Source organism: Hippoglossus stenolepis, chromosome 2 (genome assembly GCF_022539355.2).
Source record: "Hippoglossus stenolepis isolate QCI-W04-F060 chromosome 2, HSTE1.2, whole genome shotgun sequence".
Lineage (NCBI taxonomy): Eukaryota > Metazoa > Chordata > Actinopteri > Pleuronectiformes > Pleuronectidae > Hippoglossus > Hippoglossus stenolepis.
Window position 1 is genome coordinate 13327344 of NC_061484.1, and position 27962 is coordinate 13355305.

At 41.2% G+C, this 27962-nt stretch overlaps 1 protein-coding gene across 3 annotated transcripts in view; it reads right to left on the reverse strand.

Annotated features, from left to right (window-relative positions):
• Nucleotides 1-902: 902 nt before the first annotated feature.
• Nucleotides 903-27962, reverse strand: part of pkn1a (protein kinase N1a) — a 50235-nt gene continuing 23175 nt past the window's right edge. Inside the window, exons 1-23 of one of the 3 annotated variants that reach the window (XM_035174218.1) lie at nt 22293-22480; nt 21145-21339; nt 19644-19749; nt 17633-17781; nt 17158-17278; nt 13313-13458; nt 12326-12539; nt 11754-11948; nt 11101-11210; nt 10839-10982; nt 10391-10466; nt 9117-9246; nt 8734-8815; nt 7915-7994; nt 7127-7202; nt 6407-6498; nt 6008-6184; nt 5558-5620; nt 4707-4783; nt 4471-4613; nt 3829-3936; nt 3634-3714; nt 903-2806 (exon numbers count right to left, since the gene is read on the reverse strand). In XM_035174218.1, the coding sequence (XP_035030109.1) occupies nt 2603-2806; nt 3634-3714; nt 3829-3936; nt 4471-4613; nt 4707-4783; nt 5558-5620; nt 6008-6184; nt 6407-6498; nt 7127-7202; nt 7915-7994; nt 8734-8815; nt 9117-9246; nt 10391-10466; nt 10839-10982; nt 11101-11210; nt 11754-11948; nt 12326-12539; nt 13313-13458; nt 17158-17278; nt 17633-17781; nt 19644-19749; nt 21145-21339; nt 22293-22334 (2811 nt within the window). In that variant the 5' untranslated portion in view covers nt 22335-22480 and the 3' untranslated portion in view covers nt 903-2602. Of the gene's footprint in view, nt 2807-3633; nt 3715-3828; nt 3937-4470; nt 4614-4706; nt 4784-5557; nt 5621-6007; nt 6185-6406; nt 6499-7126; nt 7203-7914; nt 7995-8691; nt 8816-9116; nt 9247-10390; nt 10467-10838; nt 10983-11100; nt 11211-11753; nt 11949-12325; nt 12540-13312; nt 13459-17157; nt 17279-17632; nt 17782-19643; nt 19750-21144; nt 21340-22292; nt 22481-27962 lie in introns of those variants that run through there. The other 2 variants (XM_035174200.1, XM_035174209.1) reach the window with 2 other exon arrangements.

The following is a 27962-nucleotide window of genomic DNA, read 5'->3' on the forward strand; positions in this document are numbered from 1 at the left end:
CTGAGAGCCAAACCTCAAACAGCTGCTGGGTCGTGGAAGTGAGGAAAAATATCAAATGAATGACATCTCATCACAAATTGATTAGTTGATCAACAAATTAATCCGATTTTTTGATAGTCAAATAAATTGTCTTTTTTTGGTTCCAGCTTCTGAAATGTGAGGACTCTTTTTGACTACAGGTGACCTCTTGGTCAGTGTGTTGTAAGTGGGACATTCAGTAGAGTATGTATCTCTGCATGTGGCATTAACGTAGTATTGGAAACTTTTTCATTATCACAGAGCTGAGACTTTTAGGCGGTCACTTGACTAGTCAATAAATAGATGTGCAAGATGTGCGAAACTGTGCAACTCTTTAACTGACTTGGAATCGGGAGAATGGAGCCTTCTTGCTCTATGTATCTTTGTTGAGTGGGTCCGATCTCCTGTGAGAAGTAACTGACAGATAGCCACAGCTTCAATTGTCAGAAGCACAACCTGCAAGTTCAAGAGTAAGGCTGAACTGTAGATAAGTTAAAAATACCAAGAGGTCATTAAAAAACAGTGTTTATCTCCAATATTCAGCCAGGATACTTTTAAAATATCAACAATTCTGAAAAGAGTTTGGTGTATTTGTTACAGTGGCAGCTTTTCTGGTTCATGAAGCTGAGGATCATGGGTAATATCCACTGTTCAGCTGTGTTTCAGTTCAGTGAGTGGGACTAGAAAGTCAAAAGATTGATAGGCTTTTGGTTGTTTCGCTACATGAAAACCACGTCATAGCTTGGACAAGGAGCCAAACATAATTAATCAGCATGTGAGGCAGCAGGGGGCGCTGTTGCTTGGTACAAAGTGAAAGAGTGTTGCTTTAAAGTTGATCAATTATATCGAGTTATTGTTCAATTCAAATACAAGTCAGTGACCAGTTCAGATCCCAACACATTGATTTAAAATGTATTTCTGCACTCGCAACCATCACAAATACACAGTACACACAAATAGACATTGAGTAGTGTTTTTGTTTTACTGAAATGTATCCGACGTGTTATTGCAGGATTCTGGTCTTCACTCTCCAGTATCTGTACGTGAATGAAGATCTCCCATGAACATCAAACAGCTTCTCTCCAGATTTTCTTTATAAAATGAGTCATCTCATGCTCTCAATTGGTTTTGTATTGTCTTACACAAGAGAAGGTAAAATCGACACCATCATACCAGCTTCACATCAAATGTCTCCTGTACTCAGGAATATTTAAGTGTCCGACATTTATACCACTGGCTCATGTTTCCAACACTTCCCGCAGATGATAGTTTTCATGTAGAAATGTATTGCTAAGGGAACTCGTTTGCTCCGATCTAAGGCTGAGTGCACTACAGCAAACGCTCCAATTCATTCTACTGTGGAAAAGTGGCTGGTGAGGTTTGTTTTGCTTGTGGTGCCACCAAGATTTTTCAAAAACAGTACTAAGATATAAGTAAGTTTCAGTTAGAAGAAAGAATTTTATCGCTCTGATGAAAACCAAACCCTGCAGCAGGCAGATTTTAACCTGTGGTTGGCTAGATTTCTTAAAAACAGTCATTAAAACAAATGCTACAGCCAGTGTTTGATGAGTTTTAAGTCTTCCTTCCTTCATGTTAACAAAAGTCGGTAACATCTAGAAAACAGGATGAATGTGTCTCAAACCCATGAAGGACAAGCTCTTACTTTTTCAAGTCTTAGTGTTCAGTTATTTCTTTTCAATAAAAAAATGTAATAATGTTTGCAACATAGCTCCAACGCCAATGGTTGTGTGTGTGTGTTTGCTACACGTTTATATCAAATGTGTGTAATACCCAAACATCCCCCAAAAATAGCACACATTAAGTAAGTGCAGGGTATTGAACAATGCATTGACTGTCATCAAATATGACGCATGAAAAGTCCACCATCAGACAGTGGTTTTTTTACCCTATAGTTCACTCAAAATACGCAGAGCACGAGTCTGCAGGGATGAAGGTCGTCATGATACGACTGCTGGAAAAGCTCCGAGCATATATTTACTCTGAACATCTCTGATTCCGCTCTGACGAGCAAATTTTCTTTTATAATAAAAGGATCAGAGTATTTCTGCAGCACGTCGCCACCGCTCCGCCACAAAATTAAAACAAAATGCTTTTCCGTGGATAAAACACAAGTACAAATGTAAGGCATCGGTATAAGAGGCCACTGAGTAACCTCCAAACAGTCAACAGTAAAAAGAGCTCGTCCCCTAACAGCTGCACAGGTGACGACACTGACACATAAGAGGATGGGAGGAGGCATGTTTCAAAAATAATGTTTGTAAGATACACAAGTCACTGGTGTGTTGTACAATGATTGTAGAGGGGCTCTTTGTTCATCCTTCATTCATGAGAGAACATTTAACCCCATCAGCTATCTGTCCCAACCTTTACTTCCTCCGTTCTCAATCTTTAAAACCTTCACAAAAAAACAGACTGACTTCTTTCTGTCTCTCCACATTCATTCACAGTGTAATTAATGGCAGACAAACAGTCAGTGGACAGTCAGACTGGACTGTCGGTCCGCTCTGACAGAAGCCGTCATGAAGCTCCAACATTCCTCAAGGTGTGCGAGGCGACAGGTCCACTAGCAGAGGTCTGAGACGTAGTCAAAGTCCCGGAAGCTGTCCTGGTCTTTGCTGGAGAGCACGCGGGGCTCCCGGGGAGGCGTGAGGGTGGGAAGTTCGGTGGTGAACTCCTCATCGAAGTTACTGACGTCTGTTTTGCTGCGGATGGAGGGGACGAAGGGAGGGGGCAGCTTTCTTTGCAGCAACGCCTCCCAGTCCACATTCTGAATGGAGATAGAGAAAAAGAGATGAAAAATGCTTGAGAGATGAAAAAAATGTACTGATCTTTCTTACTTCTTCATACATTTGCTTTCAAGAGCCAAAAAAACAACTGAAGCTGCTAACTCTTTAAGGTCTCTACTCTCAGAACTGACATGTGCACGAGTGGAGTCAGTGACTGTTCCACCAACCTTGCTATTTATGAATGACTTTGCCAACCTCCTGCCTTCTTCACAAATGATAAGATCTGTTACTGTCCCTACAAACTGATAATTTCCTGCTGCTGCTTCACCTGTGAACAGGTCTATACATTAAGATCTCTGCAATTTTTACCTCTGGCTATGTCTGTTAGTTGGCAGGATTACACAAAAACTACAGAACGGATTACCACGAAACCTGATGTGGTACGGTAAGAATCCATCAAATTTTAGTGCAGATCCAGATCAGGCGGTGGTTCGAGGTATTAAAAAAAAAAACTTTAACATTGTGAGATAAGACTTTTTGAACATTTTGGTTGTAGAAAATAATTCATAGATCTTGATTAAAAAAAAAATGTGCGCATTTGGTGCAGACCCAAATCTGGCACTAGAGAATTTAAATGTGGTTTCATGTGGGACTGATGAAACCTTGGTGGAGGTTTGTGCTCTCTGAGTCCTGTTCTAGTTTTGCTCGTAGATTCTAAACCAGAGCACCTGCACCACATCTAGGTAACCACTCTCTTCAACCCTGCCATGCTCCTCTGTGGATAAACCCTTGCACTGGGTTAGCACAGTTTAAATGCTTAGTGCTTCTTCTCATCCATATAAAAAAAAGACAGCATGCGTGGACTTACTCTGAAAAATGGCTGCTTCTTCACCTCCTCTGCATCCTTCTCACCAGAGCCCAGTCTTCTCTCTGGGTTCCTCCTTAATAGCTGCTCGTGACAACACACACACACAGGAATATGAGATTATTGACTTTTTTCCAGTTTGTCAACTTCAAACATGTGATTAAGTTTTTGTTGTGACTGTGTTGTGTGTATTCTCACCCTTCTCATGATGCCGATGGCCTCAGTGGAGAGGAAGCGTGGGTAGCGTACTTCATCATTCACAATGCTGTCAAACACCTCCTCCTCATCGTCTCCTGGGAACGGAGACTACACACACACACAAAAGGATACACAAAGTACACTTAACTCAATAAAATCTACATTACAAATTTTAAATCCACAAATCAGTCTTAACCACAGTGGACATCACATGTGATGTATAGAGAGACTTGTCATATCTTAGACATACTGTATACTTCCATTCCTCCTTGCACATGTATGTGGGAAGAGAACTAAAGCATTTAGATTTAAAAAAAATCTTTTATTTCCCCATTTTAAGATCAAATATAATTTGATAATGAAAATTAAATACCATATTCAAACTTATAAATGTATAAAAGGTTTGACAACAACTATTTGCTCAGGCCAACAGTGAATTCACAACGCTGAAGATATTTGACCTAATTCTTGTCAACAAAACTTTTTTCTTATCTTCACAGTCTCAGCTGCAGTCTCTAACTCAAAATCCCTGTGATATCAACCTCACAACTTTGTAAAGTGTGTTCACATGAACATTTAGTTAGCTATTAGCCCATGGACACTGTAAAAGCTTTATGTATGTGAACGTGAATTAGTTCTCACCTCTCCCACCAACATCTCATAGATGAGGACCCCCAGTCCCCACCAGTCCACTGCTCGGGTGTAGGATGTATCCGTCAGGACCTCAGGGGCCAAAAACTCAGGGGTCCCACAGAAGGTGCTGGTCCGGTCACCGTAACCCATTCCTACACACAGAGGCAGAAAGGTGAAATTGTGGCTGAACCCTTTAAGGCAAACTGAACTCAGACAGTCCATCTGTCAGTGACATCAATATCCACCTTCTTTACACAGTCCAAAGTCAGCGATCTTCACATAACCATCTGTGTCGAGCAGCAGGTTGTCAAGCTTGAGGTCTCTGGAAGAGAAGGGAAGTGAAAAGACGTGGGTGAGGATCAGTGTCTGGTTACAGTATCACACTAAGCACAGCACGGAGTACACAAAGAAGATATGAAAAAATGTAATAACTCTAATTACTTGATGGGAAAAAAGAATCAGACACTGATTCAGATATGAAGTCAAAGGGACAATTGAAGTACAGAGTTTAAGAAGTTATTTGGAAGATTATTTGAGTTTGGTGAAGGTGTTCAAGCTTCTTTACTGTCACAATTTAATATTTGTTTAAGTGAAGGACTTTTTAGCCCCCTCGGTGCATGGGTATAAATTTAGATCTGTGGATGAAGCTCTGCTGGTTATTGCCAGATCACAGTTGGTTACTAACGCTGACTGGGCCTTTTGCTTTTTTAGTCCCTGAAACTGTGGAACTGTTTACTTATTGAGATCAGACAGGCAACATCTTTGGTATCTTTTAAAACATTTCATCACAAAGCTTTTATGAATATTTGACATACGTTGTGTTATATTTGTGTGTAACTTCATTTTATTCCTTTCCATTCTATGAACAGATTATCCTTTTTCTTTTTTAGATTGTTGCTCTTTTAATTTCAATTTTTTAATCCCTTAGTAACTTTGTTAAGAAAGTGTTATATAAATAAAGTTTATTATTAACATTTGAGTAGGTAGGTGTTTTCTTCTTGTAGTCAGAATTTTGCTCCTGGACATAGAAGACGTGAAAGTATTTTTGCACCTCAGCTGTTGAGTGGTCAGCGAGGTATGTTTTGGTTCCACTCACCTGTACACAATCTTATGGTCATGAAGGAACTGCAGTCCAAGAACCACGCAGGCAGAATAAAACCTGAGGTCAAAGCAAAGAAACACTATTAAACAGCTGCACTAACAAAACAACACTAACTTTGCTTTCAGGCCACAACCAAAACTACTGTCTGAAGGCTGCCAACCAGCTGCTTGCCAGCTGCTGCACTGAACTGTTACTGCTTTGAAAAGGGCACTGGTGTTTGAGCTGAGGGGCACTGCTTGTGTGGATGTAGAACAAAAGATGACACACTACTTAAAAACTATTGCTACTATGGTTAACACATGTTTACTGAAAAGAAAATGAGACTCAAAGATTTACAGTTTAATGCACTGCAGTCAAAAACAATACTTTTAAATGTCTGAGTCATTTGCTCTGGATGTTTTTCACAACTTTTCCTGTTAATATATTTTAAAGTCAGTTACGTACACAGCTCTTGGCTCTGTGAAGACGTCTGTGTGGATGTGCATCATCAGGTCGCCTCCTGCTGTGTACTCCATGACAAAACACACGTGTTCTGATGTCTGGAAGCAGGCAAACAGGTTGACCAGGAAGGGATGGTGCGACATGTTCACGGTCTCAAAGATGCGCTTCTCGCACATCAGACTGGGGAGAGAGACAAAAAGGATATTTACATATAATTAGATGGTATTTACTGTGGTCGATGACACACCCACACTCAGCCCACAGATGAACTGTTATCATGGTGATACAAGACACGGCAACACAGATTAATACATTGAAATACAGATGAGGAGAAATGCAGTGAGGATTCAGGATGAAAAACAGGAACCAAACACACACAAACACAGGAAGACAAACACGCACCTCTCCACCTCATCCCGGGATACGATATCTCCCTTCTTCAGGGCTTTGATGGCAAACATTGTGCCGGTTTTCTTGTACTCTGACAACAACACCTAGAGATAGACAGACACGAGCAGCAAAAAGGGACTTAGTTTTTCTCTTTAAAAAATGTACAAAACCTGTAAAGGTGAAACTGACGACGTGTAGATGTACAAGATTTTTGGTTTAGTGACGAGGAGAAACTGAAATCATTAAAAACCTACCAATACTTTTCAAAGAAGTCTGATTTAGATGCATTAAAACCACAACCTTTGTTCTGTTTATAACAGTTTTCGAACCCAATATGATTGATCTGTATGAAAAGATGAATTTCTATCAGTTTTTCAGGCTCTTGCAGCCATGACAGTTTGCACAAAGTTTTTCACAAAAAAGGAAGGAAGCCATTAAATGCAGGGTGGGTGGAAAATATGCTTAATGTGTTAATCAATACAGGAACTTTATGGGATGAAGATCGCAAAAAGGCTATTTTTGTTTTTTACACTTTCTTATGTGTATGAGTTTTCTGGTAATGAGATAATTATTATGCCCCTTTCAGTCCAAAGCTTTTCGTGGCATTAGGTGAATAAATTGGTTACCACATTGAGCAGCTTTCTTCTTTGTCTTAATGCTGACCTGTCTTTTTGATTCCAAGTTACAAAGTCTCATTGATAAAGAAAACAAAGCTCTACTAAAAAAGTGTACCTTCCCAAAGTGTCCCCTGCCCAACACAGCGATCAGCCTGAAGTCCTGCAGGGACAGAGGACCTTTTCTCTGCTTACTGGAGAGATGGACACACACAGTCAACATGATTATTTTACAGTGGCTGATAAAATACAAAAAAGCAAAGACTAGACACATATCGACTGCTCATAATACATGCCAGCATCAATTGTAATGTGAGACATTGGGTCGAGTATTCTGTGCACAAAGTATTTAAATATAACAGTCTCAGGAAAATAGATTGAACTGGTCATAGCATAAAAAGTAGAGGTGTAAATTAGGAACCTTCATGGCTCCCTCATCTGTTAAGTGTCTTAATAAGCCCTGACAGTATGACAGTGAGCAAATATGACCAATCACAGGATCCTGGAACTGGAGGTCAGCCATTACTGATGTTATTTGATTATTTTCTTACAGTGACATGTCAAAACGTTGGCTGTAAAAAGTCCAAATGTGCAACTTGAAAAGTGAAGAACAGACAAACAGAGTATATACAGAAAATATGAGACCTGCGTTTCGACAACTGGAACTATCCCGGAACAAGGATCCTTTGCAGGAACTCCTTGTTCCGGGTAAAACTTTGTACCCCGAAAAAAAAGCCCCTGGTTGGCGCATAGTACTTGACTTTAAGTGCCGGAACCTTTGGATTGGGGCTTGCAGTGGTCAACATACCTGAGTTTGAGTACACCAGCATTCTATTTCAGCCATCATTTTTATATATATATATATATAAAAAAATGAACACATTGTGACTGTGTGCGAGTGTGTACCTGCTAACGGGTGGGGTTCGGACAGGGCACTCAGGGGTGAGGTCTGGGGGGGAGAAGGGCTCAATGACTGGAAGCTGGTCCTGGTGGGAGACATGCGAGGAAAGAAACAAACGAAAAAAGATGCAGAGAGACACAGGGACGGAGAGATGAGAGGACACAAGAAGGAAAACAAGAGACATGGTTTTACAACAGCTTGGATGTGACAGACAAACGTTCACTGATTCACACGTGCTCCGTATTTAAAACCTGACTGGTTAGACCCAAGTGCAGTTTCTGGAGACACTGTGGTCAAGAACATAACTTGAGGACAATCACACCGGAAGTGTTCTGTCATATATGCGTCTCACAGAGGAGATCTAATGTTGTCATCCACCAACCTGCTGTCATATTAACTAAAGGTATGTAATGATCAAGACCCTTTTCAGTTTGGGCTAACTAACATAATTTAACATGTAAATATAACCAATAATACATTTATTTATTTATCAACAGTTTTATTTCTGTATACTCCTCATGGGGCCCACCAGAAAACTATATTTGTCCCTTTCACTTGTAATAATGACAACTTCTTTAAAATGTTTGTACGAACAGAAATCTAAACCACATTTGTTTAACTTTAAAATAAAGTCCAATCTTAAACTGAATTGTTAATAAAAACCTTATTTATATTTTTTTAAATTATGGATTATTATGTTCATCACAGTTAAAAGGGGTTGGATTTTCTTTGTCCCGTTCCACAGTGGCTTTACTACAGTAGACCCAACCTCTCAAACACACCTCCCCCATTTCCTGGGCGTCCTCTGTCTCTGTCTGTCTCACCGGAGTGTGTGTGTCCGTGTCTCTCTTGTAATCGCCTCTTATTGGAGAGTCGTCCAGACTCAACTTCTCCACAGAGATCTCCCTGAAAATTTCACACAGACACACGCACACATGCACAAACAGGCCAACACAGCGAAGCAGACGGACAAATGAACAGACAAGAGCAGAACACAGAGGGGTTGTTAGACACGGGGCAGACAAAGCATCACATGCTTTATTCTCTGCCAGGAAACACAAGGAATAAGGTTCAAGGAAGGCTGTTGCTGTTTGATAGCAAAGTCTTGCTGACAGCTATCAAACGTCACATGTAGATGATGAATGTATGTGTGTGTGTGTGTGTAAACACCTGTGTGGCTTAGGCACGAAGTGCATGTGTATCTCACCCGGAGTTAAGACTGTGCGCGTTGGGACTGTAGGTTCCTGAGTTGTTGACAGTCGGAATGGCGTTTCGAAGCAGCCTCACCCATGTCCCGATATCAACATTCATTTGGCGAGCCCGAAGGAATGCCTTGCCTGAAAGCACGCACGCACACACACACACACACACACACACACACACACACACACACACACACACACACACACACACACACACACACACACACACACACACACACACACACACACACACACACACACACACACACACACACACACAAATGTGTGTCACACAACAGATACCATCAATATATTATTCATTGTTTATTACCTCTGCCAAGAAGGGTATGCTTTCAGCCCTGTCCATTTGTTGGTTGTTTGGTTTGTAAGTTCATTTGTAAGTGAGATTATACAAAAACAACGGAACAGATTCCTATGACACTTGGTGGAATGATGGGATAAGGGCCAAGGAAGAATCAATACAATTTTGATGCCGATCCGGATTATGGGGCAGATCCATGAATTAATTTCCCTTTCTTGAACATTGCGTGACATTTTCATTAATTAATTCATGGATCTTGATCAAAAGAATCAGTCATGTTTAGGGGACTGATGGTGCAGCTCCAAATCAAATGTGGATCTCGTGAATTCAAATGTGGTTTTATAAGGGGACTGTTAAGCTTTGGCAAATATACACTCAACTGAGTGTCATTCTAGATGTCCAAGTTAAAGAAGTCCTAAAAGGGCCAGGATTGCTTATTAAAAAAAAAAAAAAACTACAATGAGATAGTGAAAATGTCACTTTATGCGTAAAAATTGTTGCCCGATATTCACAAGGGAATTTACAATATTCATGCATCATCCCTCTCTGGAATACTCTATCTAAATTAAATGATACCCCCGAAATTTCATGATCGCTGGAAAGCGTCAGTAGTCATCGACCTGATTAGTTTCTGCTTTTAAATATGTCTGTTATTTTTCTTGTTTGAGTGAGGGACTTTATAACTGTGTTTAGACAAATGCTACATAAATAATCATGAAGATACATTGTCAGACACCACTAGAAGGTGCTGTGGTCTAAATGAGAGTACAGTGGACTTAGGGACAAACAGCAGCGTGCTTTGCTTCTGGTCAAGAAGATAAAACCTTATTTGCACTAAATGCTTCACTGTATGAATTTTTCTAATAATGGTGAGCAGAAAAATAAGATGGGAAACCCTGTTATTTCTCAATTCAGATTATTTGTCTTTGTCTTCTGTCTGTTCTGACTAGTCCTCACCTTGCTGTTTAGAAAAGACTTTCTTCTGCCTCTGGAGACGAGGAACTCTGTCAATTACTGGGTTGAAGAAGGTCACCTGGAAACACACACACACACAAACATGAAACGTGGGAACTACACAGCAGCCACGTATCACACTTAGATGGTTGTACCTTTCAAGTAAGCTATATCAAAGCAGTGTTTTTGAGCACAGGTGCATCTGACAGCCTGTGTGTGTGTGTGATTGTGTGTGGGTAGGTGTATATGTGCACATTTGAATATCTTTGTATGTATTTATAGCACTTTCATAGATGGGTGTCATCTATGCAGGGACATCTCATGTGTGTGTGTGTGTGTGTGTGTGTGTGTGTGTGTGTGTGTGTGTGTGTGTGTGTGTGTGTGTGTGTGTGTGTGTGTGTGTGTGTGTGTGTGTGTGTGTGTGTGTGTGTGTGTGTGTTTTGGCGTGTACCTCAGCCAGCAGCAGGCCGTGAGGCTCCAGCTCCAGCTGAACTCTGTGTTTCTGGTTGTCCAGGAACTCCTCCAGCTTCAGGTACTTCAAAGCGCACAGCGAGCGGTAATCCTTCCAGTAAACTGCGATCTCCATCTCTCGCGTCTGAAACATACACAGACACACAACAGTGGGACACAGGTACATACAGACCGACACATGGAAAGAGCAGTCTTACTTTATTGAAAGGACACTCTACTAGTTGATGTGTGTATCTACTAACCCTTTCCAGCTCCACGGTAAAGGTCTGGTCCCAGGCCTGTTCTCCCACAGTCCTCCAGGATGTCTGGCCAACCACTGTGTTATCCAGCTTCAGCACAGCACTCACCTCAGCTGCACGACACACATACACACTTATTTCCTCCATAGGCAACCTTCCTATACAGCCCTTACCAGTATAGAGATAAAAGCTATAGGATGCTTATGCAATTATACATAACACAATTTTAGTATTGATTAATGAGTGTCATTAATATCTCTGGAGAAAACACAGGACGTGCAAGATGTTAAAAACATGGTTTGTGAATTGCCAACTCAGGACATTGAGGTAATCCAGATAAATTTGCTGATGCTGCTGTGCCCTGATGTGTGAGTGCTGAACTGCAGTGGCCAACCTCAGCAACCTAAAGCACGTACTGGCTCAGCCATAATGACATCTACATTTAATGTAGTTACTATGGATTGGTAACGTCGCTATATTGCCCTGAAAAAGACACTGACACAACAGGGTATATATCTGTAAAGGAAAAACTGTTATTTAAATCACCCTAAAATGAATTTAGTATATAAAGATGTACAATATTAAGTAAAATCAAAAGGGCTTATGTATTTTTAAAGCTGTTGAACTGAATGCCCCTCAGATGGAGATACACTTACATGAGAGCTCATCTGTTTTGCTGGGCGTCTTTCCACTGACTGAGCCGCTCCGTCCGTAGAGTCCCTTGCTACCCCTCATGAAAGACCTTGTGTCTCCAGGGCTGTGACAGGGCAGCATGACGGCCATCCCTTTATTGCGACCTGGGACCACCTCCAGCAACCCCACACAGCCCAGCAGCTGCACCTGCAGGGTACCTGGAGACAGAGGAAAACTACTCAGGTGCAACCAACTACGGACCAAAACACCAGCAGATCATAAATGGAAACAAAGAAAGATGTGAAGTCTTTTAATTTGTCAAGACACACTGATAAAATGTATATAAACAGCAATTAGAAAGAATCAGCCTGAAAATCAATGACCAGCCATTACGGACATCTCATACATGAACATATGGGTTCACATAACATACATGGGTTATAATGCTCATTTTTACTGAACTATAAGGCAACATGGCAACTTTATGAATCATACGTTCTCATGCTAGAGTAAAAACAAGTATGAAATTAAATTAGATAAACCTACACACTGAGTCTTAACAGACTGCTGTATAGCTTATTTTTGTGTAACATACCAGTGAGGGGTGAGGGTTTGTTGAGGGTGCTGTACTGGTTGTGGCGGTAGGGGGCACCGTGGCGGGGGCTGAAGGCAGGGGAGGAGGCCAGGACCAGCTCCTCTTTGATGATGTTGGCCTTGGGGTGGTCCTCTGGCAGCTCCGCCAGACGCTGGTCCAGAGCGTCTCTCAGCAGGTCCAACCGCTGAGACGCCTCACTCAGGCGAGACTGCGCCTGCAAAGCATCAACACAGTGTTGGTGTGACACACCTTTACATCCACTGAGTGATGGCTTAAATAGTTGGATGGACCCTCAATGAACTATTAACTCTTCATCCAATCCCACACAATCCATCCCTACCGTCATATTTTAGTCACATTTCACAAAACACATTCAAGAGGAATGGTTTAGACAAGCGATCAATACCAAAGACTAGAACTAATGCCTTGTGGTCGTTTGCTCCGCCAACCAAGTTCCAGCACACAATCATGTCCATCCAGACCTTAAGTCTTTTAATACATATAATTTAATTGTATTTTTTATATAATTATTAACATATGAATCTGTGAGTTATGTCTAAAAAATATGTTTTATGAGTTCACAGTCATCTTTGACCTTTAACCACTAAAATCTAGCCAGTTCATCCTTCATTCCAGTCCAAGAAATTCCCTTATGGCTTTCCTGAGGTCACATTCACGAGAGTTTGATGGGCAGATTAACAGACGGACATATTCAAAACAGAAATACCAGCAGCCATGGCCGTCACAGATGCAGATGCATAATAATTTAAGAACCAATTGGAAGGTAAAGTAGTAAAACTATGAGTACATACACACAAATAGTTGTTGTACAGGGAAACTATGAATTGGTAGAAAAACAACAGAAGGTCATAGGAGTTCAAATGTGTTTGTCCTGAAGTAAAAGTAAAACAAAGAAAAGATTGGAAGTGTATGCTTTGAACTGAGCAGGGTGCGTGTTTGCGTGTGTGCGTGTGTGTCCGGTCTAACCTCAGACAGGGCTTTCTTGTCCTGAACCTTGCTGGCCCCCAGAAGTCTGAGCACATTTTTGGCCCCCTCAGCAACAGCATGTTCCACCCTGTAGTGATGCCTCAGCTCTTCAATTCGCAGCTCCACCCCGCACATGTCCTGGTTACCTGCAACAGTGGAGTGGACAAATACCATTACTGTGGACGGAAGATATTATACAATGCACATTGCAAAGGACTCACTGTTTCATTTCTGGATCTTTTAATCAGTTATGTTCTATAGTTAAATGTTGAAATTCCAGTTGTTTGTTTTGGCAGCAGAGTGTTATAGGGGCACACTAAGTTAGGTTAATGCCTTAATGCATGTCATGCATTACAGAAGAATCAGTCAGAGAAAACATTAGCAGTGCCTGGAGGGAGGTAAACAGCCTCTGACTTCTCTTCAGTAAGCAGCATTAACTTAAGCTCCAGCCTCTGTTTCCAAATGGTTTTCCCCTCTTATCTCCCAACTCGAAAATCAAACAGAGAAAAAAAGATATCTAACTTTCTTGTGAATTTTTATTTTTATAACTTTATCTTTACAAAAATCACTTCCCTCAGTTTATCCAGTAAACACTTATGCCATACTAGAAAAATCTGATCTTGACATCACAGTTAATACAATATATAAATAACAAATTAATCACATACTGGAAACATATAAGGCATTATATAAATCTTCATATATCCAGTGACTTTCCACTGTAAACTAATGCCCTCTCAACAATGCAACTTCTTCCTTAGATGAAACACTGATAATTCTTCATTTCACTAATTTAATAAAAAAGACCTGGTAACATTAAGTAGATTAAAGCAGAATCAACAGAATCGCTAAAAAAGAAAAACACTGGAATTACCGCCCTGTGGTTGTATGCCTCTGCAGACCAGTGCAGTTTCAGGCTTCTTCATACATTTTTTTCCAGAATCACATGAGGTCACAGTGACCTTCACCTTTGACCAATGGAATCTAATCAGTTAATTTTTAAGTCCAAGAGACAACTGGTCAAAAGGGAGATTTGAGATATCATGTTCAAGTGCCCAAAAACATGTTTTGTGAGGAAAACTGTGACCCTTGAAGTTTGACCATCCAAATCTAATCAGTTAATCCATGAGTCTAAGTGAGCATTTGTGACAAATTTGAAAGGATTCGCTCGAGACCTTGTTAAGATAACATCATTCATGATAGACGTTCAAGGTAAAAAGGTTTTTTTTGAGGTCATAGTGAACTTGACCTTTGACCTCGAAATTATAATCGTGTCATCGTTGATTCCACGTGAATGTTTATGCCAAATGTAATGAAATCCCCTATGGCTGTACCATGATTGTGACCTTTGACAACCAAAATCTAATCATTTCATCCTTGAGTCCAACTGAACATTCTTGTCAAATTTGAATAAATTCCCTTAAGATGTTCTTGAGATATCATGTTCACAGGAATGGAATGGATGGACAGACATGGAGGCATCAAAAAAACCGGACAAAAACAACCTAAAACTCTCTCACTTGGAAAGACAGACATGGGGTCAGCCTCAGAGTCGCACCCGCAAAGCAACATAACAGCCAAGTGGTTCGACTAATGGTACGGTAGCAGCCTCTCACAGTGGGCAACACACACAATGGAGAACACACAGATAAGGAGAGGAGGCGTGAGATAAGGTTCAGGAAAATAGGATAAATAATATTCAAAAAGGTGCATTTGACTTTCAAATGACTGGGTTAGTGAGGAGGAAGGACAGAAGGACACTGAGGAGTGATTAAAATGACTTTTATGAGTTATGAGCTGTTCAGAGCGATGCATGAGACAGGAGGAGAAAGAAAGGAAAAGAGAGGGGGGTAGGGGTGGAGAGGGATATGGATGCTTTTATCTCCTAATAAGGTGTTCTGCCTGGAGCCCAGACCCTGCTAGATGACCCCTCCACCGGGTGTGGTGCCTGGAGTCTGTCTGTGTACACTACACACACAACCCTGTCTCTGTGTGTGCTTTAAAAGACAGAGTGAATAATCAAGAAAGATCCAGAGACTATGTAGGACACTGGCACAACATTATTACTTTAAGAAGAACTAAGCTATTATAAGGGCACTCCACTTGCTTTAACATCACAAAAATAAAAACACGATCAAAACTGATGCTGCAGAACTAGAGACATTCACTCTTTTTATTCTACAGATCCTTCTTTCTTTTCAAAACCTGGCACCTAACAAACCTACATCGTTACTTACAATGCAGTTCATAGTTTGCAGCCCCGACCGATGCTAACTGAAGTGACATCGCCTGAGGCTGTTAATCAGATTTCACGCAGCTTCCTCTGGAGTCACAAGTCATGGTACTCTCCAAGAACACAAAACAATTGCCGCTCTCACTGGTCATTTACATCCATACTATTTTTATCAGGTTACAACACAGACAGATACAGTATGGCCTTAAAAGGCCCTAAAATAACTCTTCCAAAATAGCCATTATCTTTTTGGCCTTAAAAGACACCCACTTCCCTCCAGCCATCAGCTCCCTCAGTCTGACATTAGCAGTAGGGTCCCAAAGGGAACACACAATCTTTCAAATCTGTGTTGTACTTCTACCCTCTCCCAGTGCTCCCTCCCTGCTGCAGCTCTCTTGACCGCCAGAGGGGCCATATGGCTCCACAGCCCTACAGAGACTCATTCACCTGTTCTGAAATAACAATGGAGGAGGAACTGGAAGTCACGAGTTTGCTTGTTTGGATATTTGACCAGTTTAAGAATACACTAGTCAAATGAACACATTTGTGCGTTTTGCATATTGTGTTCAATTATATCAAAACTGCACAAGATCACAATCTGTTACAATGTTGCTGCTCTACTTCTAAAAACTGTGTGTGTGTGTCAAAGAGACTATTCAGCAGCTGATCCTTTTGTTGGAAGGTTGTTTTTAAATTAAAGAAAATATATATTCTACATACGTGTGTGGATTTGACTGATGGTGGTGACATGCCAGCTGAGCCATTTCACAGGCCTTAAATAACACACACACACACACACACACACACACACACACACACACACACACACACACACACACACACACACACACACACACACACACACACACACACACACACACACACACACACACACACACACCTTCTTCCCCACAACAACCAGGCTGGGAAATATGAAAACAGTGATACAGCACTTTGAATGATCGGTCTCTGTTATTGTGTGCCTGTGAATTTTGGAGCCACTGCTCAGAACAAAATGTTTGACAAGCAGAGAAAAAGGATGCAAGACTGCAGACTCCACCAGGACATGAACAAGATCCAGTGAGGAGCATCCTGTCAATGCCAGCTGCCCACTGTCATAAACCACACAGGAAAACTTAGCAGTTTTACATGTCTTCTATCACAGGAAGCGTCTGAAATTTACAGTTGCGCTCACTTGACATCTTCAGTCGAGGAATAATTACAACATGTTTGTTTAAGTATATTTTGTAGATATGTCACTTTGTCTGTTCCATGAATTATGTTCAGTATAAATATACAGTATTATGATGGTATGCAGGTATATTTTTCCAAAACGACTGTTTATCTTGGGTACATGCACCTAATTGTACTTTTTGAAAAACTTCAATTTTAAGATCGTAGCCATTTCCCATTGCAACCACATACATTTAAACAAAAATATTTGAATGTTGACTCAAGAATTTACCAGCCACCATGTGAATAACTAAACATGATGTAAACTTGTTGTGCAACACTATGGTCACAAGTGTGTTCAGCTATACTGGTACAACATTATAAATTAAGTGTCAGCAATACTTTGTATTCACTCATTTACCCGGTCACTCAAACTTACTCTGTGTGTCGTCATTGTGCTCGGTGGCCTGCACAGCCTTGCGGATTTGCATGCGGATGATGTCGATTTTGGTCTTACTGTCCTGTAGCATCTGCTGGGCCGTCTGCAACATCTTCTTATCCTGATTAAACCAGGAACAAAACAATGAGCAAATTAGATGACTGGAAGCTAAAAAAAACACCATAAAACTAGAAATATGTGTTTCAATGACAGAGCAATATGTGGTGCAAGGTGAAGTGAAACAGATGCTGCTTAAACAAGGGGGAGGGGAAATTTGAAGTAACCACGTGATGAGGTGCGCACAGGGGGAAGGGTTCCTATGTGTCAGAGGATGTTTGCATTCAGAGATAAACATCTGAGTTAGCAAACTGAAAGGTTGTGGATCATGACTGTAACACATGAACACACACTGGCAGTTAACAGCCACTTGCTGTGTATATTGTAGGTGTGTGTGGACAGAGTCTGAATCCTGTACCTTGGTGCATCCATTGGCGTAGATGGGGATCATGTTCTCGACCCCCTGTTTGACTTTGAGCTCAATGTTGAGCTGTCTCTCCAGGGCAGCGATGCGTACCTTGTGGGCTGACGTTCGGCTCTCTGCCCCGGGAGACTGAGGGCACTCATCTGTGGAGGGAAGAAGTTTGATGATGATATAAAAAGGAACAAGACGAGGATTCACACACATGGGTTTAAAAATGTTAAATGCTCTTGAATGAATCTTATTTAATGTCAAACAATATTGTTTCATTCCAGGTTAATGTCCTTAAGACTGAAGCAATTCTTTGGTCTCTCCAAACGGTGTCCCACCCAGATGGAGCATGTAAAGTCATGAGTTCATTTTATTTTTCGACTACTAATAGGCAGCCAGGATTCATCAAGGATATGTTAGAAAGAATCTGAATTCACTATGAGGTTTTTTTTAAAGACACAACTGTAAATTATCTGCCATGAATTATGTTAAGCAGTATTTATACTTCATGTCTTCAGGTTCAGCAAGTGTCATTTACTAGAAACCATTAAAAAAAAGCCTTCAATGTACAATTTATGATTGGATTGATGCACATGAAATATCGTTTATATTAGGGATGCACCGATATGGAAATTCTTGGCCGATACCGATATTTAAAACAACAATCTAGCCGATAGCCGATACCGATATTTGTTTATTACTTGCATGTGGCCTTCTTGGTGTGTAACGCCGGGTTTACACCGGGCGCTGAAGCGCTGCCCCGCGCCGCGCAGCGTTATTCTCAAGCGCGCAGCCGCCTGGCTGTTCACACCAGACCCGCATTTCTCCGCGTCGGTCAGCCCGTGATTCTCCGCTTGTTGTTGTATGTAACCCGCTCAATATCGGGTGTCGGGGTAAATGACGATTCTCCAAGCAAGACTTTAGCCCTCTCTCTCTTTTTATCTATATGACTGCTTGTGTGGCTGTAGTGGATGGGCAGAGGGGACATTTAATTATGTGATTGGGAAAATTAAAACTCCAGGACAACAGAAGGGAATACAAAGTATGGGATGCATATTTGATCATTTATATCATATCAAATATGTCATTTATATCGCTTAAAATCATTTTTCAGTCTGTTTCCTGGCGCGATACGCTGCCGCACGCCGAAACCATCGGTGAAGGCGCTGGCGCGCGCGGCGCATCGCAGCCCATGTGAACCGCACAAAGGTTTAACAGGGATGGGAGGCGCCTGGCTTTCCTTGGCGCTGCGCTGCGCGGCGCTTCAGCGCCCGGTGTAAACCCGCCGTCAGTGTACCATAATCTGGATGCCAGATTGGCAGGCTGCAGAAAACATACCAATGAATATCGGCCAATGTTATCGGTGAAAGTCAAGTTTATTACCGATACGCCGATAGCAGTAAACGAGGCGAATATCGGCCGCTACCGATATACGGCCGATACATCGGTGCACCACTAGTTTATATATATCAAATTAAGTAGAGGCCCAAAAAACTCCTTGGCAAAAAAGAAAAACTTGGGGCACCCCACACTCAACGTTCAGAGGGGGAAAATGATCCATTTATATTAAGGGCTTGCATTCTTTCAGATAATTGGGAATAAATCCAGTCCAAAGCAGATTTCTGGAATCCAAAATGAGTTTTTTAGAAATCAAACCAATGCACCACAGATTTTCCCAGATCAATTTGTTCTATCCATTGATCTGTCATTTTGAAGAGGCCAGTCCCTGGAGAATGGTCTTTGTGATATGTGATCAACTGACTGACATTAAATCATTAGTTTTCGTAAACAACCAAATCTGTTAACTTATAGTTTTTTTTTTCTAAATGTGGGAATAAGACAAGTTCATATGATGAGCAGCACACCTCAATGACAAATCACAACCTGTAGCTTTACTAACGATGTGATTCTAACGAATTGCGATTTTGTGTATTAATGTGAAACATTAGTGGTTATACCAAACTTAAGGTAACAAAAGGCCATGTTCGATATGATGACAGAAGTTTTTAAAACACACCTTCATTCTCCTCTCCTCCCTTCACCACAATGTGGGCATCCAGTTCCTGCAGCTGAGCATGCAGATCGTCCAGCCTGCGGTTTGAAGACCGTAGCTGACTGTCCACCTGCAGACAATATTTAAATGTTTTACTTCTTTTTAATGAGATTTCAATTATTAAGAGTGCATCTTTTTTTCAGAGTACCAGTAAAGCACCAACCACAACCAGTTCTACAAAAATGCAATAATAATAATAATAATAATAATAATAATAATAATAACATACAAACAAATCAACCAACCAACCAGGACAGGGGTGAAAACAAACCTCCTTGGTGGAGGTAATAAGACAGAGCCCGACCAATCTGGATTTGTGAGGGCTGATATCAAATGCTTACAACAAAAAAATGCAATTGAGGCTTGAATTCATTATAAATAACTATAAATAAAGAGGAACACAAACAACCAAATATATAGAATTTCAATGAAGAAAATAAACACATATTTCACTTTAAATGTTAACATTAGACTTTTCTGCATTGTTTGTGTAAAAAATGTTTTCATATTGGCGCTTAGCAAATATAAAAACTGATGTGAATACAATGTCTATGAAAGGCTCATATTGGCAAATTGTTTGTTGCCAACCGATGCATCAGTCATGCTCGAATAAACATAATGCATTCTGCATTAGGCAAATAGCCTGAGCCTTTTTGAGAAGTTCTCGATGATAAAAATGCTGTACGGTAATTTGTCAAGCAGAGTTTGTCCTTCTGTGTTAATTCACTTTAAATCAAACAAGTTTAATGACACTGGAGTGAATTATTGTGCCTAAACTTTAAACAATCTCTACTTCTAATAGTTTAATGCCAAAACAACCTCAGACTTTCTGGGTAAAGGTTTTTACCTATAAAAATGTGCCACTAGAATGATCACAACATGCCTCTTAAATTCTCAGTGTGCTGTGGCTTAAATCTTTAAATTACATTTCAGACTGCAGGCAGTATTCCGGAAATGCTTTTTATTGGCAATTACAAAATCTAAGTAACTGGCAGAAATTCCTCCCTTAATACCTATAATTGCCTATTAGCCGAGCATTTCATCCTCCAAGTGCTCGAGTGGTGCTGCTCACTTGTAGCAACAGACAGAGGCTGATTGCTGTTGCTGCCCAGCAGTTGTGGTGTGTAGCTCCAGGAAGTAAACATGTGAACCTGTGTGATCATGAGGCAGAGCGCTGTGGGAATATCCCGGCCTCATAATGTGGAAATTTATGCTCTCTGCTCAGTGAGCCTTGTGAAAGATTTCTCATCTGCGGATTTAAAAAAACATTCAGAAAGACCTAACTTTCTGTAGAGACAAACCAGATAAGAACATTCTCGTACATTCTGGTTGATTGTCTTCTTAGAAAAATCCCTGACGATTTCTGATGATACAGAAAACCGCTTCAAACATCATATGTTGGTCACCTTTTGAAAAGAAAAAAAAGAACAGGGATCTGCAGAGAATAAAGTGGCTGTCGGCTGACCTGCTGAACATTCCTCTTGTCAGTTGTCGCCCTGCGCAGGTTCTCAGCTCCTTCCTTGATCTTCAGTTCCTTGCGTATCTCCCTGCGGATCCTTTCGCGCTGCTCGTCCAGTAGTTGCTGCACACTGGAGTCTGAGAAATCTGAGTTCTGGTCCAGACCGAGCTGCTCCAGAACCGACAGCCCACCTGGGTCACTCTAGAGGGTTGGGTAGAGACAGAAGGAGAGAGTGAGGAATGGGGAACATGTGAAGAGAAGTTAAGTCAAAGTGAATATAAACTGAAGGAAAAAAACAATCAGTTCCAAAATTGAATCATCTGGAGATGCCCTCCTAAGTAATATTCACACACGCGCGCGCACACACACACACGCACGCACGCACGCACGCACGCACGCACGCACGCACGCACACACACGCTTCCAGCTACGCCGGCGCACAGGGTAATTAGAACCTTTGTCATAAAAATACAAGGCTTAATTTACAAAAGTCAGCTTGGTAAGAGGCAGTGTTGACAATGAGGCAGACATGAGAGGAAGAGATGTTGAGCAGGATAAGGCAGGAATGGAAGGAAAGCGATACAGAGGGAGAATGGAAACTGATAGGTGGCAGAGGAAAAATGGCAAAGTTGGGTTAAAAAAATAGACAAATGAAGCAAGATGATGAGAAAAGAGAGAACAGGAGCAGTCAGGAATGACAAATCCTGTTCAGTGTTTCTAATAATTCAAAACAAATCTGCAGCGTTAGAGCTTAATACAACAAGAATTGTTTAGAAATACTGAAGTCATCATTAGAGAAGCCATTTTCAGGAAAGTCTCCCTGCCCAATGGGGTAGAACTCAATACTGTACACAAACATTAAAGTCAAATAGAAATTGTCCTCTTTTCAGACATTTCTCATGATCTGGTTCTTCTCTGTGAGAAATGAAAGTCTTAACTTGATAAAATACACAAATGTGTTAGAACTTTCCCCCCCCCCTGCCTTAATCATAATCATGTGCGTTTGTCAAAATCACCTCTAGCAGAGTGTTATCTGGAGACACACAATCAGGAACACAGCAGGATCCTGAACGCTTTAATCACTACAAATCACAGCGACACGGCCACTATTACAGGAACACACAAATCAAACAAACAAGTCAATAACACTTCACCTCCGAGCTGTCCTCATCCTCTTCGTCGCCATGCCAACACATAGTTCCCTCAGATTGTATTCTCCCCCCAAAAAATGACAGAGGAACAGAACAGAAGTCTGTAGTTTGCTCTCGAGCTCAGCCAAAGAGTTAATGCCACACCGAGAGCTAAACGGGTTTGGGGGGACCATAAAGAAGAGATAAAGAGAGGGAGAGTTAAGTGAGGGAGGAGGGGGAACGCCTCCAAAAGAGGATATCCGTCCTAACACCAAGCTTCTCAGGCTTTTCCTGTTTCCTCTGCAATTTTGCTGCTGTCAGTGGAGGCCGAGCGACACAGACTCTCCACATCAAGAGCACATCCTCCCTCTTGAATCCTTCTCAGATCTATGGCACTAAGCCTGTATGATACCAAGTCATCCTCAGCTAATTGTGTTAAACACTTTATCAGATCAGGCTTGAAGAGAATTTGTGACAGATTTTTATTTTTTAATTTGCACTCACTTGGGTTGGTGATAAAATCTTGAGGGCGGAAACATGGGAAGGATGCGTTTTCTAAGTATTGGATCAAAGCCAGAGAGTAACTGCGATGCATTTCTGTTGCCTGCTTGACTTCTTGTTCCCTTTGGGCTCTACATTTACAAATCCCAGTGGTGATTCCCCTTCCCCTATAGAAAGACCTTTGGATTGAAATACACCATCATCTGAAAATATGATAACATCTCTATATAAGCAGCAGTGGGTGGATTTATTGTCCTAAGGCTCGCTTCAAACATCATCCTACAAACTGGTAAATGATTATTCAAATGAAGGCCTCTTTACACTCTAAAATACAAATGAACTTACAGGTGTACTGCAAGTCCCTTCACAACAGTGTACAGGCTGTTTTTTTTGTTCAAAGTTCAATCAAAGTTGTCTAATGGGGGGATGTAACTAAGTACATTTACTTTGTTATTGTACTAAAGTAGTGTCTTTACTAGAATTATCTTCCATTACTTTACACTTTTAATCTGCATATATCAGCAAATATCTACTTTCTACTCCAGTACTCCTGTAGCTTTAGGGAATGGCTACACTCAAGTACTGTTTTACTTTTACTAAAGTAGAAAAGTTATTGTAGTATTTTTACTTGAGTTCTTCCTCCACTGCAGGAATCCCAATTGAGATAGAGGCTGAAAAGGAAACTATGACAGAAATGATGCCGCTTGGACAGAGGGCTAAAAAAAGAAAAAAGAAAAAAAGCTGGAAGAAGTAAACAGCTAACAGCTAGCCTTGTGCTACAGCTACAGCACATTAGCCCAGTTACACCCCGGGCTAATGTCTGCTCTCCTCTGACGGCTGCACAACAGAGGGAAAAGATTAAGGAGTGGTCTGTGACTCCACTAAAGACAAAGACATGACATGACCGGCCATTCATGATAAAAGACCCTTACTGACCACTATGATGACTGGTTGTCTGGTTATATTGTGGAGGAATAAAACGAGATATAGACGAGTTAAACGCATTAAACGCTGACACTACTGACACTGTTGTCATGGTCACAGCCAACTTTTGAGCTTCGGGAAAATAGTCCAAGTTGGTATTTTCTTCACTGCATCAGAATCTGGTCGCACAAAGAATTTGCAAATAATGTCTAATTTTACAGTGGTTTGGTGGTTTGTCCACATGACAGTGACTCATCTCTCTAATCCTCACAGATCTGTGTAAGCCCATAAAAAGAAATGTGACATCAGCTGAAGAGGGAGAGGCTCTGGGACTTTAGGGTGAGCAGAGGCAGACTGTATCTTACTAGTTCCAAGTCCATGGCAGCTCTCACTCTATATTAGAGATACATAACCAATGACAGATAATTATTCTTAGCACCTGTAGTGAAAACTGCAATAATTGTTATTTCAATTAGCATGTATATTGAAAACAGTTAATTTACTGCCTCTCCGGTAAATAAAAAAGTGCTACGTATTTTTTCATTTAAAAAATATAACTGCCAAAATGGAAGGTGGCAGAGATCTTGTTATATGTAAGAAAAAGGGTGATTTAGAAAAAATGTGTGAATTAAATTATATGTGTATTACTGCAGCTATAACAGTAGAACGTGTTACAGTTAGATTTTTTCAATTCAATTTGTTTTATCATTGCTCTTTACATACATTATAGGGGTGTTAGAAATTGCTTCTCAATATGCAGTCCAGTTCAACACCACCAGTAATTAGTACGTCAAACATGTATACACATATACACTATAGGCATCATAATAAATATAATGTAAAAAGTTTGTCTAGTTCGGCCATTTCATTATCATAACTTTTAAGATAGTACGGTGTGATACAATAAAGAAATAAGACACTAGACTTGCAATTTAAAAGTTAAAATAAATTCCCATTAACCCTGTGTATACCTTATTTATGATAAATACTTACTCCCTCAAAAAGTGTTGACAGTTTGATTATTGATCCTATTGAAATGAATGGGATTGTAGGATGCAAACTTCACACAGGATTTACACTTAACATCTTTACCCATAACTGTGGGGCATTACCCTCAATGTTCTGGAAGAGACTTTTCAATAGATAGAAGCAGGATATCTTGCCTGTAGAACAAACTTTGAAAAAAAAAATCTTCCTGGGAAGTTTGTAATTTTTCATCTTGAATACCTGACCAGGCCGTGACCTTTCTTTGATCCAGACTGACAGATGAGAAAAAGCTGACTGCAGCCCAGATGCCACTTTCACTTGACACAGTTACTCCCTCCCCATCCCCATGTCTGTGCAGTGACCTAAACCTGCTACTAAAAGAAACACTGAGGGAGTGACTGATGTTACGTAGAAGAAGTTGGAGTGTATCAGCGTGGCTCTGGATTGTTCTGTTTGTGCTGAGTTACAGTCTCACTGCCAAGTGATTATGTGTCAGATGTTGAATTGATTGTGTAACTGAACTGAAGAGAGGTTGTCCGGGTTCATCAACGTGCTCTTTTCCAGATTCTGACTTCAAGCAGAAATCAAAAGCAACTACTCACTAAATTAATAGCTAGTGGTTCTAGTTTTACTTTCAATTTAGTTTCAATTAACTGAGCTGAGCTGTTTAAGAGAGGAGACGTATACAACACTCAGCCTCATCCCCTCATTGCTGACCTCATGTAACACCACAGAGATGGCGAAAGCTAACAAACAGGAGTGACACATCCCACGCAGCTCGTTAGTGAACTTGCCCTGGAAGGAGCATTCAGCAGCGGTGTCTGCAGAAGTAATGACGGGCTAATTCAATAGATAACAGTGCTGAGCGGGCCTAATTTAATCAGACTGTGTGAGCAGCGTAGAAGAGCCCAGGGCTGGACCGAGAAGGACAAGATAGAACACGGGCAACATGCAGTTTTGTGTGTCAAGTGTGTGTGAGGACTCTGTGGAGATAATGCCTGCAGTTTTTCTGCTGAGTGATAATGACCCGCCAGGACAGAGGCAGTGTCCACACGAAGGTCATGGAAGGCTTGGTTGTAAAAGCGAGTTGGAAAAAATAAGAGATGTACTCGCACGCACACACAAAAACCTCTCTCACTTTTTAGCAAACACATGTCTGGGAAGAAGGCCACAGAGCACAGCCCTTTTCTGAGGGAGGCCTGTGTTATTGTAGGGCAGAGGTCACTAACAGGCAGACCGCGGTCCGGGTCCAGACCCAGAAGCCGTCCCGTACGGACCCGGACCTACAGCCAAAACAGAAGGTTATGATTTAAAACCTGACGGGGCGCTTCTATTTGTAATCAGCGCAGCTTTTGTAGTCTTTACGGTAGTTTAGCGGATGAGGAAACGCACAGACCAATTGCATGCGAGTTAAGCCATCCCACGTGATACTACTCAGCCAATCAAGTCTGTGCATTCCAGGCGGTAAACATTGCGACTCTACAGTGCAGACAGATGAGAGTTAGAGGCAAGTTACACATGAAAGGAGTGAGACGGAGAAAGGGAGAGAAACAGGAGTGAGACGGAGAAAGGGAGAGAAACAGAGGAGTGAGACGGAGAAAGGGAGAGAAACAGGAGTGAGACGGAGAAAGGGAGAGAAACAGAGGAGTGAGACGGAGAAAGTGGAGAAACAGGAGTGAGACGGAGAAAGTGGAGAAACAGGAGTGAGACGGAGAAAGTGGAGAAACAGTCAATTGTTAAGATTAGGGATGCACCGATATGGAAATTCTTGGCCGATACCGATATTTAAAACAACAATCTAGCCGATAGCCGATACTGATATTTGTTTATTACTTGAATAATATGAAAAGTGACAAGTGTAACTTTAGATGCCATGTTGAAATCCTTGGTGGTATTACCCCCTCTTGAAATGTCGGCTGAACATGTCTTGCAAATTGCTAAACGGCGATCTTTCTCTGAGACAGTGAAGAAATCCCACAGAGCCGACGCTGCCGACATTGTCTCTGCTGTTTGTATGTAGTACCTGTTGCGCATGTGCACACCGGACCCGCATTTCTCGCGCCCGGTCAGCCCGCGATTCTCCGCTTGTTGTTGTATGTAACCCGTTCAATGTCGGGTGTCGGGGTAAATGACGTATTCTCCAAGCAAGCCTTTAGCCCCCTCTCTCTTTTTATCTATATGACTGCTTGTGTGGCTGTAGTGGATGGGCAGAGGGGGACATTTAATTGATTGGGAAAATTGGGAAAATTAAAACTCCAGGACAACAGAAGGGAATACAAAGTATGGGATGCATATTTGATCATTTATATCATATAAAATATGTCATTTATATCGTTTAAAATCATTTTCAGTCTGTTTCCTGGCGCGATACGCTGCTGGCACGCCGAAACCATCGGTGAAGGGCGCTGGCGCGTGGCTGTGCCACATGTGAACCGCACAAAGGTTTAACAGGGGGGTGGATGGGAGGCGCCTGGCTTTCCTTGGCGCGGCACTTCAGCGCCCGGTGTAAACCCGCCGTCAGTGTACCATAATCTGGATGCCAGATTGGCAGGCTGCAGAAAACATACCAATGAACATCGGCCAATGTTATCGGTGAAAGTCAAGTTTATTACCGATACGCCGATGGCAGTAAACGAGGCGAATATCGGCCGCTACCGATACACGGCCGATACATCGGTGCACCACTAGTTAAGATGTGTTGAGATTTATTATCTGTAAAATTGGTTGAGACTTTTGAGTCAAGATGTGAAACAGAAAAAGGGAAATTCAAGCTTTTGCTCCCTTTATTTTATTTTTCGGAAGTTAAGCCCTTTATTTGAACATGCACAATTTTCACATTTTATTTATTTTCTCTTATTTTGAAATGCAGCCCTTCTTTTATTTAGTTAATGAGAGAACATTATACATATCTGCAATCGTACATATATGTTCAGTTCTATGTTACGTGACAATAAATATTGTCAAAAAGTTTTTGAATCGTACTGAATTCATTTGATTTGACAGTCAGGTATTTAGTACATGCAGATGTTGATAGAACTACTGGGCTACTTAAATATATATCACACTAAATAGTTAGACATTATGATCTTCCGGACCTTTGCTTCAAGAAATTTTCTCTAACTGGACCTCTTTAAATTTTAGTTGAATATCCCTGTTGTAGAGGGTGTGTCCGGTACAGTCATTTTAAAGTCTACAGTGTCGTGTTCTCGAGAGGCTGAATTTGAAGTTGGGTGAAAATGCCATTATAACTGTCGCTTCAGTCTGGAAAGATGAGGGACAGTA